This window comes from Panthera onca, chromosome A2 (genome assembly GCF_046562875.1).
Source record: "Panthera onca isolate mPanOnc1 chromosome A2, mPanOnc1 haplotype 2, whole genome shotgun sequence".
Classification (NCBI taxonomy): Eukaryota; Metazoa; Chordata; class Mammalia; order Carnivora; family Felidae; genus Panthera; species Panthera onca.
The window spans coordinates 18,980,592-18,998,275 of record NC_138340.1 but is presented as its reverse complement, the minus strand read 5'-3'; the positions used below and the strand labels follow the sequence as shown (position 1 = coordinate 18,998,275).

Sequence of the window (17,684 nt, the reverse complement as noted above, 5' to 3'; positions counted from 1 at the left end):
CCTCAAACCCTCACTGGTGCTGGGGTGACTTCCGACCCCTCCTCACTTCAGCCCAGTCGGTCGTGAGCGGCGGGAAGGGAAGGCTCAGACTTTCCTACCTCTCTCTTGGCCACTCCAGTCACACTCACCACATGCCACTGAGAAAAACGCCCCCAAGAGAAGGTGTAGGTGACAGGCTTTCGAAGGCCTGGAGAGTCGGGTGGGAGGAGGGGCTGGCTAGGCCGAGCCTTCAACGGGCCCCGCCCACAGTTCCGCCCACGCACCCTGGCCCCGCCAGCCCCGCCCTGCGCCCTTCTGCCGACTTTGCTCAGAGTGCCTGCTTGGAGCAGCAGCTGGGGCAGGCAGGTGAGGGGGCCTCTTCGTTCACTGGCGGTGTGTATGTCCACCTGGTGCCAGGTGCTCAGACTCGAGGGCAGGGGAGGGCGCTGGACATCACGCTGGGGGTGGGTCACCTGCCCGAGGGCTTTCAGGACCGGCTGCCGACTCAGGTCCCAACCGGGACCTTGAGTCTGCTCCCAGCCAGGCCCGGGCCTCCAAGGGTCCCTGCAGGGGCCCAGGTGGGCCTCGATGGAGCTTCTCTCGCCGCCGTCACAGCCTTCACTGTTATTACTGCTGCTACTGCTGCCACCACTGCCGGCCAGAGAGTCCTGGCAGTGTCCGCGCACCCCCTACGCCGCCTTGCGCGATTTTGACGTCGAGTACAAGGTGCCCAGCTTCTCGGCCGGAGGTCCGGTACAGGCCATAGCGACCTACGAGGGCGGCAGGGACGGGAGTGCCGTGTTCGTGGCTACACGCAATCGCCTGCACGTGCTTGGGCCTGGCCTGCAGCCAGTAGAGAGCCTGGCCACAGGTCCTGTTGGAGACCCTGGCTGTCAGACGTGTGCGGCCTGTGGCCCGGGCCCCCACAGCCCGCAGGGAGACACAGATGCACAGGTGCTGGTGCTGGAGCCAGCTCTGCCCGCACTAGTCAGCTGTGGCTCGAGCCTGCATGGGCGCTGCTTCCTGCACGAGCTAGAGCCCCAAGGGACAGCCCTGCACCTGGCACCGCCAGCCTGCCTCTTCTCCGCCAACCACAACCAGCCCGAGGACTGCCCTGACTGTGTGGCCAGTCCTCTGGGCACCCTCGTGACTGTGGTTGAGCAGGGCCATGCCTCCTACTTCTACGTGGCATCCTCACTGGATGAGACGGTGGCCTCGAGCTTCAGCCCCCGCTCAGTGTCCATCCGGCGCCTCAAGGCCGATGCCTCAGGATTTGCACCGGGGTTTGCCGCGCTGTCCGTGCTGCCGAAGCACCTCGCTTCCTATCCTATCCAGTACGTGTACAGTTTCCGCGCCAGAGCCTTTGTCTATTTCCTGAAGGTGCAGCGGGCCAGCGTGGCAGCTGCCTCGGAAGCCTTGCACACACGCCTGGCACGGCTCAGCGCTGCTGAGCCCGAGCTGGGCGACTACCGCGAGCTCGTTCTCGACTGCCGATTCGCACCCAAACGCCGGCGCCGCAGGGCCACTGAGGGAGGACAGCCCTACCCAGTGCTGAGGGCGGCCCACACAGCTCCAGTGGGCAGCAAGCTAGCTGCTGAGCTGAGCATCGCAGAGGGCCAAGAAGTGCTATTTGGCGTCTTTGTGGCTAGCAGAGACAGCAGTCCTGGTGTGAATCCCAACTCTGTCGTCTGTGCCTTTCCCATCGACCTAGTGGACACTCTCATCGAGCATGGTGTGGAGCGCTGTTGTGAGCCTCCTGTCCCCCCGGGCATCCGGCGAGGCCTCGACTTCTTCCAGTCGCCTAGTTTTTGCCCCAACCCGGTGAGCAGAAAGAAGGGGCCCTCACCCGTGAGCAGGTGGTAGAATCCAGTAAGAGGGTCTGGGAGGGAGGGAGAAGGGCAGGAGGGAAGACGTTTTCTCTTCCACCCAGTTCCTTAGTGCTGGGGGCAGGTGGGGGTGTGGAGGGCGTGAGGGAATCAGCCAAGCACAGGCTATACTGGAGGCTCACCTACTAGCCAGACTAGTCTCTGTTTCTCCTCCATTTTGCTCTTTCACTCTCTTAGGTACTATGGCCTCTGATTTTTTTTAGGTAGTTTCCTAGATTGTGTGAGAACCAGACTGCATCACAACTGTCTGGCAGAGACACTGCCTAACTCCGGTACAATGATCCCCTCCTACCTGCCCACCACACATACCCTCAAGGACATACACAGAGAAACAGCCCCCCCCCCCCCCCCAAGCAGATGCTAACAGATTCACACAGATACGGCTGCTCACCAGCAGTTTCTCTTTCCCTTTGGAAGCACTGTTTTGTTCTGCTTTCCAAAGAGGGTGGGGCAGGAGTTGTCAGAGGATGCCCCCACCCCATTCCAGGGAGCCTCCTGGGCCTTGGAAGTTTGGGGGCTTGTCAGAGAGCCTGCACGGCTTGGGCTTCACAGACACACTCGTCCCTGATTGTCCTCTGTGGAGTGACTGGGGGAGGACCAAGGACATGGTGGGAAGGCAACTTGGCTCTAGTAGATTCCAGGAAGCTCACCCCAGTCTTGTGCAAACAACTGTAAACATCTGGGGATGAGTAAAGGCTTAGGAGGGGCTGATTGGAAGTGGTTCACCATGAAGGAGTCCCAGACTTTCTTTCACTGTGGTTGGGGCCCTGCTCTAGTTCCCCATCTCACCCCAAGTAGGAGGTCTGCCGGCCATCGCTGAATTGGGGGCTTTTCCCAGCAGACCCTACCCAGGTTCTCTCCAGCTATGGTGTCAGGGAGCTGGAACAGAGACAAACAGGACATTCCTTAAAATGCTAAGGACAAAACCCAAACTGAGAGCCATGGAAACAGTCCTACCCTAGCTTGTAAGAGGTAAAACCAAGACAATGGGGTGAACAGCACTGGATAAGTGGTCTTTCAGTGAGCTCACTCACAGTCACTGCTCTGAGTCTTTGGCTGCCCTGTGGCTCTGCTACTTCTGTGACGTTCCCCACTGACTCCTTTCTGGCTCTTACTAATGCCTCAGAGGTGGAAGGAGAATGTACGAACAGCGAGGAGTAGAGCATCTCCAGCCTCCCTCCCTCAGCTGAGTCCATCTGGGCTGAGGAGGCCCTACGGGGGGAGAGCCCTCGTCAGGGCCTGGGCAGCCCTGCCTGCCCTCCTCTCTTCCTTCTGGGGGAGTCTGAACCTCTCACGGACTTGGCTGGTGGTCAGTGGGTCAGAAGACATCCAGCATGAGTTGGCAGTGCTAGGTTCGAGGAGGACTGATCTCAAGATGGCCCACAAGCTGGCCAGGGAGATGTGTGAACCAGCCTATACAGTGTTTGTCCAGTGACTGGGCATGTAGCCTCCAGGGCAACACCCACTGTGTGCTGATTGTGGCTGGCCTCAGGAAGCCTGTGGGACTCTGAGCTGGCACCTGCCTTCCATGGGTTCAGGTGGGATTTGACTCTGGAGCAGTCACCCTCCTTTGTGGGGCACTGGACACTTGAGTCATGCTCTTAGGAGTCACAGACTGGCTTATAGACAAACCTGAAAACCCAGAGCTAAGTCCTAGGACCCAGGGGCAAGCAGACAGGGGTGTGGTCCTGATCAGGGTAGGGCCTCTTTGCCACCCCTCAGCCCCACCTGTTCCTGAGTCATGCTAAAAATACCCGCTGGCTTCCGGCTAAGGTCAGGCCCCTTTCCCGCCTCAAGTGAGGACAGAGTCCTAGTTCCCACCCATCCAGGCTACAGACCTAGAGTGTGTGGAATTTCTGTGCCCAGCTCTGCACCCCCAGGGCTCCTTATCAGCACTGAGGTCTCAGGACTAGGTTAAGCATACTTGGTTTGATGGGCACCCCAGGGCTGGCAAGGGAATGTCGCAAGCCCCAGGGCTACTGAGCCCTGCCTGTGCTTTGCACCCAGCTCCAATGCCTTGCATCATACCCTGATATGATTTCCCAGAAGCTTCCACAGTCCTGCCTTGGTGCCTTGAGTGCAGTCCCCCAAAACACCTTCCTATTAAGAACAGGTGACAGGTGTTTCCCAATCCCTGGGGCCTAGCCTTCAGGCCTTGGTTTTTCCCTTTTGTATCTGAAGGGGATGCAGGTTGCAGCTGGAGGTACAGGAAGATCTTTGGAGTCTCAGGGAGAAGAACCATGTTACCAGCCCCATGCTGGCCAATTAACTTCAGAGTTTAGCCACCTTAGGCTGGAGAGAAACTGAAGCCCCCAAAGGGGACAGGGTTTGCTGAAGTACAGGGAATAACCAGCAGGGGGCAGAAGAGGACTCTGCTCAAGAGCTCAGACTTCTTGCCTGGCTCCTCTCCTGAGGGCCTATAAGGCCTTGGACAAGTGACCAAACCGTTTCTGAGCTCATTTCCTTATCTGCAAAATAGGGGTGTTGAAAGCACCCACTCTACACAGTGGTTGTGAGGCAAGAATGAGGTTGGGTCTGTGAGACTCTAAGTCATTATCAGAATGGACATGGCAGGTCAGGGCAAGGCATAGCAGATGCTGGCCTTCCAGCCTGGGCCTTCCTTCCTGGACTTACTACCTCTGAGAGCCCCATAGGTGGGAGGGGGTGGGTAAGTGGCAGACCTGGAGTCTTATCTAGCCAAGTCAGGTAAGGGATGGGGGTTTGGGCTGCTGTGGTCACTGACAGAGATCCCAAGGGGTCAGTGTGTGAGGATGAGCCCTGACTCCTTACCGACTCTCCTCAGCCTGGCCTGGAGGCCCCCAGCCCCAACACCAGCTGCCATCACTTTCCTCTGCTGGTTAGCGGCAGCCTATCACGTGTGGACCTCTTCAACGGGCTATTAGGACCAGTACAGGTCACTGCACTGCATGTGACACGCCTTGACAATGTCACAGTGGCCCACATGGGCACAACTGATGGGCGCATCCTGCAGGTAGGACCCCCATCTCCACAGCTCCTTGTTCCTGGGTCCCCTTCCCCATTTCCATTTTGCTCACAGCTAACCTATCCCAGGTGGAGCTGGCCAGATCTCTCAACTACTTGCTGTATGTGTCCAACTTCTCACTGGGCAGCAACAGGCAGCCCATACGACGAGATGTCAGTCGCCTTGGAGACCACCTGTTCTTTTCCTCCGGGGAGCAGGTAAGGTGGGACTAGGGTAGGGCCTGGGGCCAGGGCTGTGGAAACAAAGCCTCCCCATCTAATCCAGGGAGGCGCTGACATACAGGTCTCACCACCCTGACCTACAATGGGACCAGGCAGTCTCTGGGTCTAGTTCTCCCTCCAGCCACCCCTGAACCACCCCTCTGCCACTCCAAGGTCTTCCAGGTACCTATCCAGGGCCCTGGCTGCCACCACTTCCTCACCTGTGGGAGTTGTCTGCGGGCACAGCGTTTCATGGGCTGTGGCTGGTGTGGGGGCATGTGTGGCCGGCAGAAGGAGTGTCCTGGCTCCTGGCAACAGGATCATTGTCCACCTGAGCTCACTGAGGTATGACTTGCTTGGCAGGGCCCAGGTAAGGGTGGGACAAGCTGGGCCTGGAGTGGGGGTCAGCATGTCTTAACCATGATCCTCAGGCCTGGAATGTCCTCAATATCAACAAGGAGGGTATTCTTGTCAGAGGGGATGGCACATGCAAAGACTTAGAGGCAGAAAAGTGCCTGAGTGAGGACTACAAGTGACCTAGGAGACTTGGAGGGAGGGCAGGCAAGGGGCATAGCAGAAAACTCTGGGAAAAGCAGACAGCTGAGAGCCCGGATGCACACAGGGACTCAGGCTGTCTCCCTCTCTTCAGTTCTACCCCCAGAGTGGACCCCTAAGGGGCAGCACAAGGCTGACCCTGTGTGGCTCCAACTTCTACCTGCGCCCTGCTGATCTGGTGCCTGAGGGCACCCATCAGGTCACCGTGGGCCAAAGTCCCTGCCGACTGCTGCCCAAGGACAGCCCAAACCTCAGGTACAAGCTGGTCTCTGTGCTTCCTGTCCCGGACAGGGGTGACCAAGCAGCCCCTTCCCTGTGAGACCCTGTCTTCTGCTTACTGGGGGCAAGGAGATATCAGGCAAACTGAAGTGACTCTGGTTGCTTGGTGTCTAAGGAGACCTCTCTGTCCCTGCTTGAGCCTGCATATGCCCTACCTGTCTGTTGAGTCATGGAACTGGGCAAGGTTAGTCCCTGCCTCACCAGATCCTGCTTACCTTGGAGGAAGGCACGAGTAAAGAGATACCATCCTCAGGCTCAGAGGAGACCTGTGGTATGTAGCAGGCATACAGCCAGGCCTGTGTGACCCCTGGCTGACCTTGGGTTCCCCTGGTACCCTAGCCCAGTGCCCCGGAAAGACTTTGTAGAGGAGCTTGAGTGTGAGCTGGAGCCCTTGGGCATGCAGCCAGCCGGGCCCGCCAACATCAGCCTCACTGTGACCAACATGCCACCAGGCAAGCACTTCCAAGTGGATGGCACCTCCATGCTGCAAGGCTTCTCTTTCATGGTGAGGCCACCTTGCCTTGTCTGTACCCTTGGCCAGCCAGGCAATGTGGGCAAGGAAGGGCTTGGAGTGGAAGGCCTTTTATGCCAAGCTAAACCACCTCTGTGTCTTCTTAGGAGCCAGTGCTGACAGCAGTAAAACCCCTCTTTGGCCCACGGGCAGGGGGCACCCGCCTCACCTTTGAAGGCCAAGGCCTGTCTTTAGGCACCAGTCAGATGGTGCTGGTCAATGGGACTGAGTGCCCACTGGAACAGTAAGTGCCAACATGCAAGGGGAGGGGAGGCCACAGGGCTCCCCACTCAGGGAGCCCTTACCAGGTGGGCCTTGGATCCTACCAGGGCAGAGAGAGAAGAGCTCAAATGGTCAGTGTAGGGAGCAGGTCCAGGAGGAAGGGTCTGTTGCCCCCTCCAGCCCACGGGTGGTTTGGGGATGGTGAGAGAGCCCATCACAGAGTTAATTGGCTCTAGCCAAGGCTGTGGGGAGCCTTTCCTGCCCTGCCTTCTTCTTGGAAGCCTTAAAGACCCTGTCTTCAAACAGACTCATTGATAATGGGCAGGGTGGGGAGATGACCAACAGAAGAACTGAGAGGGATTGGCAGACCTTAAAGGAGGTGGGTCTGGCCATCACCTGGAGGATGATCCTGAGACCATTCCTCCCACCCCCACCCCCACCCCGTTCTGCAGGGTCAGCGAGGGGCAGCTCTTATGTACTACGCCCCCTGGGGCTGCTATGGCCAGGGTTCCCATTCACCTGCAGGTGGGGGGCGCTGTGGTGCCAGGCTCCTGGACCTTCCACTACCTGGAAGACCCCATTGTGCTGGGCATCAGCCCCAACTGTGGCTACATGTAAGTGCCACCCCCTTGCCCACTCTGGTCTCCTAAGGAATGAGGGAGGCAGCCTCAGAGAGCACCCCAAGCCCACCACATTGCTTTCCTCCACAGTGGCTCCCATGTCACCATCCATGGCCAGCATCTGACTTCAGCGTGGCACCTAGTGCTGTCATTCCATGATGGGCTTATGGCAGTGGAAAACAGGGTGAGCTGTCACTGGAAGCTGCCAAATGGACACTAGCCAGGAGGGAGGAAGGCTGGATCAATCCTCTGAGTTCTAGCTCTACCCCGTGCTGGGCTGAGGAGACTGGGGTGGCCGTAGGTGGGATGCCTGGCTAACCACTCTTGCATGGGCCCCAGCAGTGTACAGGGCACCTCCCGGAGCAGCATCGGTGCCGCCTGCCCGAATATGTCGTCCGAAGCCCCCAGGGGTGGGTAACAGGGAACCTGAGTGCCTGGGGGGATGGAGCTGCTGGCTTCACGCAGCCAGGCTTTCGCTTCCTGCCCCCACCCCATCCACCCACCACTGACTTTGCCCCACTGAAGCCCGAGGAGCGTGCTGTTAAGTTTGAGGTAAGTGTGGGGGATGGAGGTCAGGGACGGTGAAGGGTTAGGGCTGAAGCCTTGCCCAGAGGAGATGGGGGCACTGGCCAGTCCTTATGACTCTCTGCAGTATATTGGGCTGGGCGCTGTGGCTGATTGTGTGGATGTGAACGTGACCGTGGGTGGTAAGAGCTGCCAGCATGAGCTCCGGGGGGATGTGGTCATCTGCCCTCTGCCTTCCTCCCTGCAACTTGACAAGGATGGCGCCCCACTGCAGGTAGGCAGCTCAGCTGGCTCTCCACATGAGACATGGGCCAGGGCTTGCAGGCTGGGCCTGAGCTGCCACCTGCCCCCAGGTCTGTGTGGATGATGGATGTCACATCCTGGGCAGGGTGATACGGCCAGGCCCAGAGGGGGTCCCACAGAGGCTACTCCTTGGTGTCCTGCTGGCCCTGCTCCTGCTTGTGGCTGCACTGGCCGCTGCGCTGATCTTCAACTACTGGCGGAGGAAACAACTGGGTGAGCTCTCCACTCCCCTCCTGACTTGGCCTACACCAAACCATGGCATCTCCAAGTCCTCTTTCTGCCCAGGCCTTGGAGGTCTGCCCATACCTCCTGGGGACTGAGTTTGGAGAGGCTGGCCACGAGGGGCTGTCTTTCCACAGTCCTTTCTCCAAACCTAGATGACCTGGCATCCTTGGACCGGACCACTGGAGCCATCCCCTTGCCTGCACTCCGCTCAGGTTCTGACTACAGAAATGGCCTTGGTGAGACGGGGAAGGCGCTGAAAGCTGGGGCCACACCCTCTGTTCCACAGGCCCCTCACTTCCTCTCCTCCACAGCTGCCCCTGCCACTCATGGTCTGGATTCCACCACACAGAGCCACAAAGCATCCGTCTCAGACAGTGGGGACGGGTCCTGTGTCCCACTGTTGCAGACAGAGTCCATCCAGCTTGGGGACTTAGACTCTGCACTCCTGACCGAGGTCAAGGATGTGCTGATCTCACATGAGCAGGTGGTCACCCACAGGGACAGAATCATTGGCAAAGGTATGGGGGCCAAGCCAGGTGGGGCTGGGGCAGAGATGGAGTCCTGAGATGACATGGACTCAAGGGGCATTTGGGCAGGACTCTGCTCTGGCCTTTTCACCAACCTTTGTGACCTTGGGAATACCACGTAACCTCTCTGAGCCTCCATTTGCTCATCTGTGAAATAGTAATTAGTTCTGTCTTCAGTGGATTCTGGTGCAGATTAAGTAGGCATGGGAGGGGTGCAGGCTCTGTCATTATGTAGCTTTATTACTACATTTATTTTATTTATTTTATTTTTTATTTTATTTTATTATTTTATTTTATTTTATTTTATTTTTTAAATTTTTTTAATGTTTATTTATTTTTGAGACAGAGAGACAGAGCATGAACAGGGGAGGGGCAGAGAGAGAGAGAGACACAGAATCTGAAACAGGCCCCAGGCTCTGAGCCGTCAGCACAGAGCCCAACGCGGGGCTCGAACTCACAGACCGTGAGATCATGACCTGAGCCGAAGTCGGACGCTTAACCGACCAAGCCACCCAGGCGCCCCCTGCTATTTGTTTTTAACGTCACATCGGCCAGTTGGTGCTCTGAGGTTTGGTTGCCAATGAGAGGGTGTGGTGTGCACCCTGAGCATTGGGGCCCTCTCACCATCTCCCCCTCACCAGGCCACTTTGGAGTTGTCTACCATGGAGAATACACAGACAAGGACCAGAATCGAATCCATTGTGCCATAAAGTCGCTGAGTCGTAAGTAGGGAAGAGGCTAGGAAGATCCCCGTCCCTGCTGTGCTACCACCTTGCTGAGTAACCCTGAACAGGAGAACTTTCTTCTCCATTTCTCCATCTGACCCTGGCAAAGGGTCTCCCTGCCCTGAGTCTGACTCAAGCCACTCCACAGGTATCACAGAGGTGCAGGAGGTGGAGGCCTTCCTGTGCGAGGGGCTGCTCATGCGTGGTCTGCACCACCCAAATGTGCTGGCTCTCATCGGTATTGTGCTGCCCCCTGAAGGGCTGCCCCAGGTGCTGCTACCCTATATGCACCATGGAGACCTGCTTCAGTTCATCCGCTCACCCCAGCGGGTCAGTTCTCGGGTCAGGAGACTTGGGCAGCAGCTGGGGATGAGTTGCTATGCCCTTGCCTACCGACCCACCTGTGCCCCTAGAACCCCACGGTGAAGGACCTCATCAGCTTCGGCCTTCAGGTAGCCCGTGGCATGGAGTACCTGGCAGAGCAGAAGTTTGTGCACAGGGACCTGGCTGCTCGGAACTGCATGTGAGGGGCCGGGGCATTTGGGGTGAAGGAAGGGGGCAGGGCACCAGGGTGCACAGCTGCCTAAAGGCATCTCAGGCAAGGGCCCACGCTCCAGCCCTTGCTGTGCAGCCTTGGGCATGTCCTCCCCTCTCTGGGCCTCAGTTCTCCTATCTGCCCAGTGCAGGCTTAGATTGGACACGGTGGCTCTGAAACCCTGTGAAGGCCTGGAGTAAATGGGTTTAGGGCCCGGTGGGGGCCAGTCCTGAGTATGCTCCCCTGCTCTCAGGCTGGATGAGTCATTCACAGTCAAGGTGGCTGACTTTGGCCTGGCCCGTGGTATCCTGGACAAGGAGTACTACAGTGTTCGACAGCATCGCCATGCTCGCCTCCCTGTCAAATGGATGGCACTGGAGAGCCTGCAGACCTACAGATTCACCACCAAGTCTGATGTGGTGAGGCCCCACCTGCCCCAGAGTCCACATGGCCTCAGTGTCCTGGGAGAGCACTTGGCCTTGCCCTTTTAGGTCCAGATGATGATCTGAGCCCAGGGAATCCCTAAGCTGAGCAGCCCCCGCAGCCCATTTGCCCACCTCTTGAGCAGGTCTAAGATAGAGCCCTCTTGCCACGGCAAGAGGGGGTTCTGAACTCATTGGCTCCTTGCAGACAATACAGGGCCTACAGGCCCAACTCTGGGCAGGGTCTGGTGATGAGAGGAGACTGAGGAAAGATGTGTATGAGATACTGAGGAGCGGGCTCTGATTAATTTCCAGCTGGAGGACTCTAGGAGATAGAGGACCTGGGGGGCCCACCTGTCCCCAAATTTGGGGTAAGAGTTGAGTCTCCTTTCTCCTTCCCACAGTGGTCGTTCGGTGTGCTGCTGTGGGAGCTGCTGACACGGGGCGCCCCACCATACCCCCACATTGACCCTTTTGACCTCACTCACTTCCTGGCCCAGGGTCGACGCCTGCCCCAGCCTGAATATTGTCCTGATTCTCTGTGAGTATGTGGAGGTGGTAGTGGGAGGGAGCTGGGCCCCAGAGACAAGGAAGGGACAGAAGACAGTGTTCTTGCCTGGCTCTCGGACTGATCCTCTGGTTGACCTGGAAAGGGACCCTCTCTGGACCTCAGTTTCCTCATCTGTGGACTGGTTCCACCAGCATTTGGGGCTGAGTGCTGGGAGGAGATCATGGTTGCCATGGTAACAGTACTCCCCACTCAGAGTCTGGGTTGAGGCCAGTGATTTGATTTCTCAGCACTCCTCACCCCACCCCCGCTAAGGGGGGCCTGTTTTCCATCTTTTCCATTCATTTAACCTCAGAGAGAGGTTCCATTAGCTCCCACACTAGCCCCCACCCCCAACATCTCCCTACTGGATATAGTTTCAGATTCCCTGATCCCAAGGCATGGTGACAACTATGAAACAGTCACTGTGCCTGCCCAGTGGGTCTGTGCCGGGGTTCAGCTTCAGAAGCAGTACGCGTGCCTTATCTGTGCCCAGATCTTTGTGGTTAGAACAGGAAGAACCAGGTCACAGGTAAAGGTAGTTGATGATTCCAATCTCAGACTGTGCTCTAGAAGGGTACGAGTAACCCTTCTTCCCAGCCCCTGCCTGCCTTGGGTTTGATCTTTATTATTCATTTCACTAATGCCTCTGGTTTGAAGTAAGTGAAATCATCTTTACTACCCATCTGCCCCTGGGTCAGGTTCCCTGAAACAGATTCTCACCTGGAGCTATATATACAGGGAGTTTATTGATAGACTGGGGGAACCTGAGTCCTCTGAGTGGGGAGTACTATTACCATGGCAACTGTGATCTCCTCCCAGCCCCAAATGCTGGTGGAACCAGTCCACAGATGAGGAAACTGAGGCCCAGAGAGGGTCCCTTTCCAGGTCAACCAAAGGATCAGTCAGAGCCAGGCAAGCAGAGAGCCCAGGGAAGCAGGACTGGGCAGGTGGAGAAGTTGGGCTGCCATGCAGATGCCGCAGAGGCTATAGCCCATCCTTGGGCTATAGCCCAGGGGGCTGCTTGATCTGGGGTGGCTCTTTGGAGTTTTAAGAAATATATATATATGTATATATATATATATATATTTTTTTTTAATTAAAAAATCTTTTTAATGTTTATTTATTTTGGGGAGAGAGAGACAGAGCATGAGCAGGGGAGGGGCAGAGAGAGGGGACACAGAATCTGAAGCAGGCTCCAGGCTCTGAGCTGTCAGCACAGAGCCTGACGTGGGGCTTGAACTCACAAACTGCAAGATCATGACCTGAGCTGAAGTCGGCTGCTTAACCGACTGACCACCGACTGGGCACCCAGGTGCCCCTTTTAATGTTTTTTGAGAGAGAGAGAGAGAGAGAGAGAGCAGGGGAGGGACAGAGAGAAGGGAGACACAGAATCTGAAGCAGGCTCCAGGCTCTGAGCTGTCAGCACAGAGCCCAATGTAGGGCTGGAACCCACAAACTGTGGGATTGTGACTTGAGCTGAAGTCAAACGCTTAACCAACTGAGCCATCCAGGAGCCCCAGAGTTTTACGAAACTTAGATCAAGGGGCCAGGTCCTTGTACTGGACATTAATAAGTCAGTGGTCATAGTGTGAGCTTGGGGGAGGCAGTTACTTTCTGCCTGGGGTAATTCCTAGGGAGGGCTTTAGCCAAGGGTCAGCAGCACCCACTGGGAGGATGAAGGGGGATCTGGGTGGACCATCAGAGCATCCACTAGACCAGACCAAGTCTCTTTTCCACTTGAGGCCTCAGTTTCCTTATCTGTAAAGTTTGGATGATGACAGTACCACCCTCAGAGTCTGAGAATTATGAGATTATTGTGTGAAGGGCACTTAGTGTCATTTAAGGCAGAGGCAGCATTTCCAAGATGAAGAGGCATGTGTTGGGGCCCACCAGGTAAACCCACAGAAACAATGGCTGGGGATCCCACATGTCCATGTCTCAGGACTTTTAATCTCCATTTCACTGGACATGGGCTTCCTTCCTAGAAGACCTAAGATGATAACTGATAGCCTGTAAGCTGTGCCTTAAGCTAAGTAAGCGCTTCACAGGCATCCTCCCACCCTATGTCGCCACAGCTCTGTGATCAGAAGAGGATCCAGAGACACAGAGAGGTTAAGAATCTTGCCCAAGATCACACTGCTCAGGTCACACCGGGGCTCAGGAGTCCAAACTCTTAATCCCTGGGGCAATTCAACCTCTGCCACGGTGGGGAGGCAAGACTGGAACAGCAATCACAATGCTGAGAAGAGCTGCCTCTGACTGGGCAATGCTCTGCACTAGGCCCTGTTACCTGTTCTCATTCCTGTGCGGCCTGCCAGAGGATTAAGAGCAGGTGGGCAGCCCGGGATCTCTGGGTGGGGATGTGCCCTGCCTCTGACATGCCCCTCTCCCCACAGGTACGCAGTGATGCAGCGCTGCTGGGCTGCGGACCCTGCAGGGAGACCCACCTTCTCAGCGCTGGTGGAGGAAGTGGAGCACGTGGCGGCCAGGCTGCTTGGGGACCACTACGTCCAGCTGCCTGCAGCCTACGTGAACCTGGGTCCTGGTGCCTCGGATGAGGCGAACATGCACCCAGAACAGTCGCAGACCCCACCTGTGCACAGGATCGCACGTCGGCCCTGGCCTTCCTCAGAGCCACCACAGCCCACGTGACCTCCGCCCTAGGCAGGCCCCAGGGATTGGACCTGCCTAGCAGCCAGGGAGTTAATCCCAAACTGCCTCTAGTCCATGCCAGGCCAGGGGCAGCCTGAGCTGGCTTCTGCCCTGTCCCTGCCCCCTTAACTTTCAGGGGTGACAGGAGGGAGCAAGGCACTTGTCCCTTCACTCCAGAGAGGGAGCAGTGAGAATGATCCTTGATGCGAGGAGTATTTACGGCATACCTGGTGTGTGCTTGACCTTCTGGGCACAGGGGACTTAACAGTGACCGCACAGACACTGGCCCTTGAACTAGTAAATGAACCAACGAATCATCAAGTGCAAATTGTGGTCAATGCTATGAAAGAAAGACAGGCTGCTTTGAGGGAATGGAGGTCAGCTTTAGAGAGAGAATAGAGGTGAAAGAAGCCTCCCCAGGAGGTGACATTTCTGCTATAACCCTGTCAGGTAGGAACTGTGCCAGAAGCAGAGGTGGGGGAAGACAGTTTTGGGCAAAGTGAGCAGCACATGCAAAGACTCTGAGGCTGGAAAGGGGTTGGATCAGTAAGAAGGCTCCAGAGAACAGGAAGGGTAGGGCAAGGTGCTAATTCAGGTTACAGGGCCCTGGGGACTTCTTGATGGAACCAAGAGGGGTGGGTTGAGTACTCAGGCATGCCATAGTCAGAATGGCTTCTCCCACTTCCCAGCCCATGTCTGTCCCTTTCCCCAGGCCCCAGCTGCTCTCAGGGCTCCCTGCTCTGCCTGCAGCTTCCCCCCCCACACACACACACACACTGTCAGGACATAGAGACGGGCTCCCCTACCTCAAAGCCTACCAGCATTGCCCTTACAGCCTTGAGAGAGATGAGCCAGCAGCAAGGCCTCACCACACTTTTAAGGCACCAGCTTCAAGATGCTAGACTTCCCAGGCTATTTATACTCATCAAGACCACTGCACAATAGCCACTAGAGGGGCAGACTCCACTGGAGAGCGAGAACAGTTTCCTCCTTGTACCACTCTTCTCCCACACCCTTGATGCTAAGGGCACAGCTTGGATGTCAGTGACTGGGCCCAGGGCATGCATCATGGTGGTTCTTCTCTCTTACACAGGACCCCTATAGCCTCCCTCCCACCAGTTGGGAGACCCCAGCTCATCCTAAGGGGAGCAAGCTCCCTCTCCTGTGAGTTGCCAACTTTTTGCCCTGTCATACATGTAACACTGGGTTTGAAGCAAGAGCTCCCTGGTAAATAGAGTGGGGGTTTCCTTGGGACTGGAGCTGCCCAACTGTTCTCTACCCATAGGAGGCCCTGCCATGGGGAGACTAAGGACCCTGAGGACATGTGGGTAAAGCTTAAAAGGGGATCTTCTGCTCAAGTGCAGGGTTCCAAAGATCAGGGGTCTATGATCTGGAGAGATGGACTCTATCTGCCTGTTTACCACTATACCTCTGATCCCTACTCAGTCATGGAGGATGTCTTATAGCCTTGCATGTTCAGCCAGAGACCCCTGGTCCCTGTGTGTGCGTGTTGTGTGTGTGTGGTGGGGGGAATCAATTGTGTCACCCTGAGGCTACAAGAGAGATGAGTGAAATGTCCTAGAGTACCCCTGACAGCCAGAGTCGCCATACTAGTTGGAAAGGGCTGTCTCCATCCCTCCAACTGGCAGTCCTCCTGCTCTGACCTCATGCTGGGGATCTGAAGGTCACCCAGAGCTCCCCGCCCTGGGTGGGGAGTGAGGAGAAGGCCCAGGGGCCTCTCTGAAGCTGGACTGAGGCTCCTTCTCCACTGAGCCCTTGAAACTCAAGGACCACTGTCTCATCTCATAAGAGACGGGCTTGGAGAAGAAGGGGTCTCTGCTTGGGAGGGGAGCTTAGCAGGAGAGGACTTTCAGAGAAGGCAGATGGAGGATAGCTCCAGGTATCAGCTCTCCCGTGCAGCCAGAATGTGGGGCTTTGGACATATTTCTGAGCCAAGGGCCTCTGGGCCTCTAGGCTTCCCAGGATTCTCCAGGGAAGGGGCCTAGTTAAGCAGGTGCTTGGGCTCCTGGATCATGGCACAGCTGCACCCCCTCCCAGTGCTGCAGCCCCCAAGCTCTGAGCTCCATTCTCAGAGCCACCCGAATAGTCACAATTTCAGCTGGAGTGTCAGAAACTGGAACTGTTTCAGGGTTTCAAATTCCTGACTGGGCCACCAGGGAGAAGAGGAAGGGAGGGTTAGTTCTAGGCCCCAGATGGGCTGGGGGAACTAGAACGTTTCTGAGTGGCTTCCAAGCCAGTGAAGGCTGAGCTGCCTTTCCCCTGGGGGAGGCCTGACTAGTATCTCAGGCATGGTGGCTGGCTGGTGCAAGGGGAAGTTTATTGGTGGCCATGGTGGGCCTAGGCCCGCCACTAGGATGGAATGGGGTGAGCAGAGGCTTCTTCTGGGGCTTTGGGAGTCCAGTCTTTCCACCATGAGCTGTGGAAAGAAGGTACCAGCTCCCCTGCCTCATCTCCCCCTATCACAGCCCAGGGGGGGCTGGGGGCAACAGATGCCAGTAAAGGCTGGAGGGAGGCTAGGATGGGAGCTGGGGCTGAGGAAGCTGCAGATGACTCACAGCCTCTTGACTGCCCATTGGTGTCACTGTTGTCTGGCACCTGGAGAGCATGCATGGGGTAGACCGACCTGCTTTGATGGGGGACCATGAGTCTGGTCTAATGCCTCAGTCCCAGCCTTTCAGAGAATTTTCCCAGGGACCCAAAGGCCCTCTGGGGTCACACACAAGGGCCCCAGATATTACCCCATTCCAAACTTTGGGATCTTCCTGGGACACTGGCCTCACCAGTCACTCCCTCAATGCAGCTCATGAGGCCACAGCTCCACCTACTTCAGAAATTAACTCCCTTTACCTGTAGAGTGGGTTGGGGGAAACATGGGCACTGCTGGGAGTGTCTGAGGCTCCGAGAGGCCCAGGCTGCATCTTACACTTACTGCCTCTGCCTGGGGATAAGCAGTCCCAGGAATCAGTAGCTGAGCACTGAGCCTTATCTCCCAGGCCCTAACAAGAAACACCTTTTACTCCATGTGGCGTTGGAAAACTCCCCTCTGTGAAGTCCCCAGGAACTGAGCGTCTCTTCACTCAGAGCCTCTGCTCTGCCCAGATGAGGGTCCTAGCCGAGAGGTAGGGCTACGCCAGCCCAGAGGAGTGGGGATGACTCCGGTGAAGGGCCCCCGGTGTTCCCCATCTGGCACAGGGGCCTGCTGAGCCTCGTTCTCTCCTGCTACTCCTTTGGGGTTTGCTCTAGCTAGAGTTTCTAACCCAATGAGTGTAGATGCCAGGAGATCCTGGGCAGCTGTGACATTCACATCTGACTGAGGTGGCCTCCTGGCTGGGCTTGGGTTCTTCAGGTTTGAGGATGGTGACCTGGAGCATGAGCATGGCCTTCACAGTTGGTCCTCCCCTGGTGGGAGTCCTTGGCCCAAAACTTGGCAGGTGGTGCCCATCAGCTGGCGGAGCTTGCCTGACCCAGCTCAGAACATAGGTGTGGCACCTGGATCCCAGCCACCTCACACTGATATCCTCAGACCCCCTTAAAAATGACTGTTTCTCCTGAATCCTGCTCCCCACCCACCCAATCAGTCCGTCTCTGATAGGAACTCTCGGCTCCTGAGCCTCCCCGACAGCCTCTGCATCTTGTTCTCTATCCCCTCGGTGCCCCGAACATCTTCTGCCTCCAGTTCCAGGATATTCATGCTAGGTCTAGCAGGGATGGCAGTGCTGCCTGGAGAGGGAGGCAACACCACCACACTCTCCTCTTGTAGGATGAGGATCCCAGCACCTGTGTCTGCCCCACCATTGCTACTCATTCCCCTGCAACTTCTGCTCCTCCCATCTGGCAGCCCTGACCTTGTCAGGAAAGCAGAGGTACTTGTGGCCCTGACAGCCCAGACAGAGGGTCCTGACAGGAGGCCCTTATATTTAGCCCTCACCAGTCTCACTGTCGC

General features: G+C 56.7%; 1 protein-coding gene across 7 annotated transcripts; it reads left to right on the top strand.

Moving 5' to 3' along the window:
- On the top strand, positions 1-14,037 carry MST1R (macrophage stimulating 1 receptor). 7 transcript variants are annotated; one of them, XM_060631054.3, is made up of 20 exons: positions 2-1,800; positions 4,669-4,857; positions 4,938-5,066; positions 5,244-5,414; positions 5,719-5,879; positions 6,243-6,408; positions 6,522-6,658; positions 7,089-7,250; positions 7,347-7,440; positions 7,599-7,808; positions 7,909-8,055; positions 8,135-8,297; positions 8,444-8,545; positions 8,621-8,827; positions 9,478-9,558; positions 9,710-9,891; positions 9,975-10,084; positions 10,350-10,515; positions 10,923-11,059; positions 13,465-14,037. In XM_060631054.3, exons 1-20 carry the CDS (start codon positions 568-570, stop codon positions 13,718-13,720), a joined length of 4,203 nt encoding a protein of 1,400 aa, XP_060487037.1. In that variant the 5' UTR covers positions 2-567; the 3' UTR covers positions 13,721-14,037. The 7 variants fall into 7 exon arrangements, with proteins under 7 accessions (XP_060487033.1, XP_060487037.1, XP_060487042.1 ...); XM_060631059.3 differs by having other exon boundaries at positions 7,596-7,808; positions 8,462-8,521; XM_060631058.3 differs by having other exon boundaries at positions 7,596-7,808; positions 8,444-8,521.
- The last annotated feature ends 3,647 nt before the right edge of the window (positions 14,038-17,684 follow it).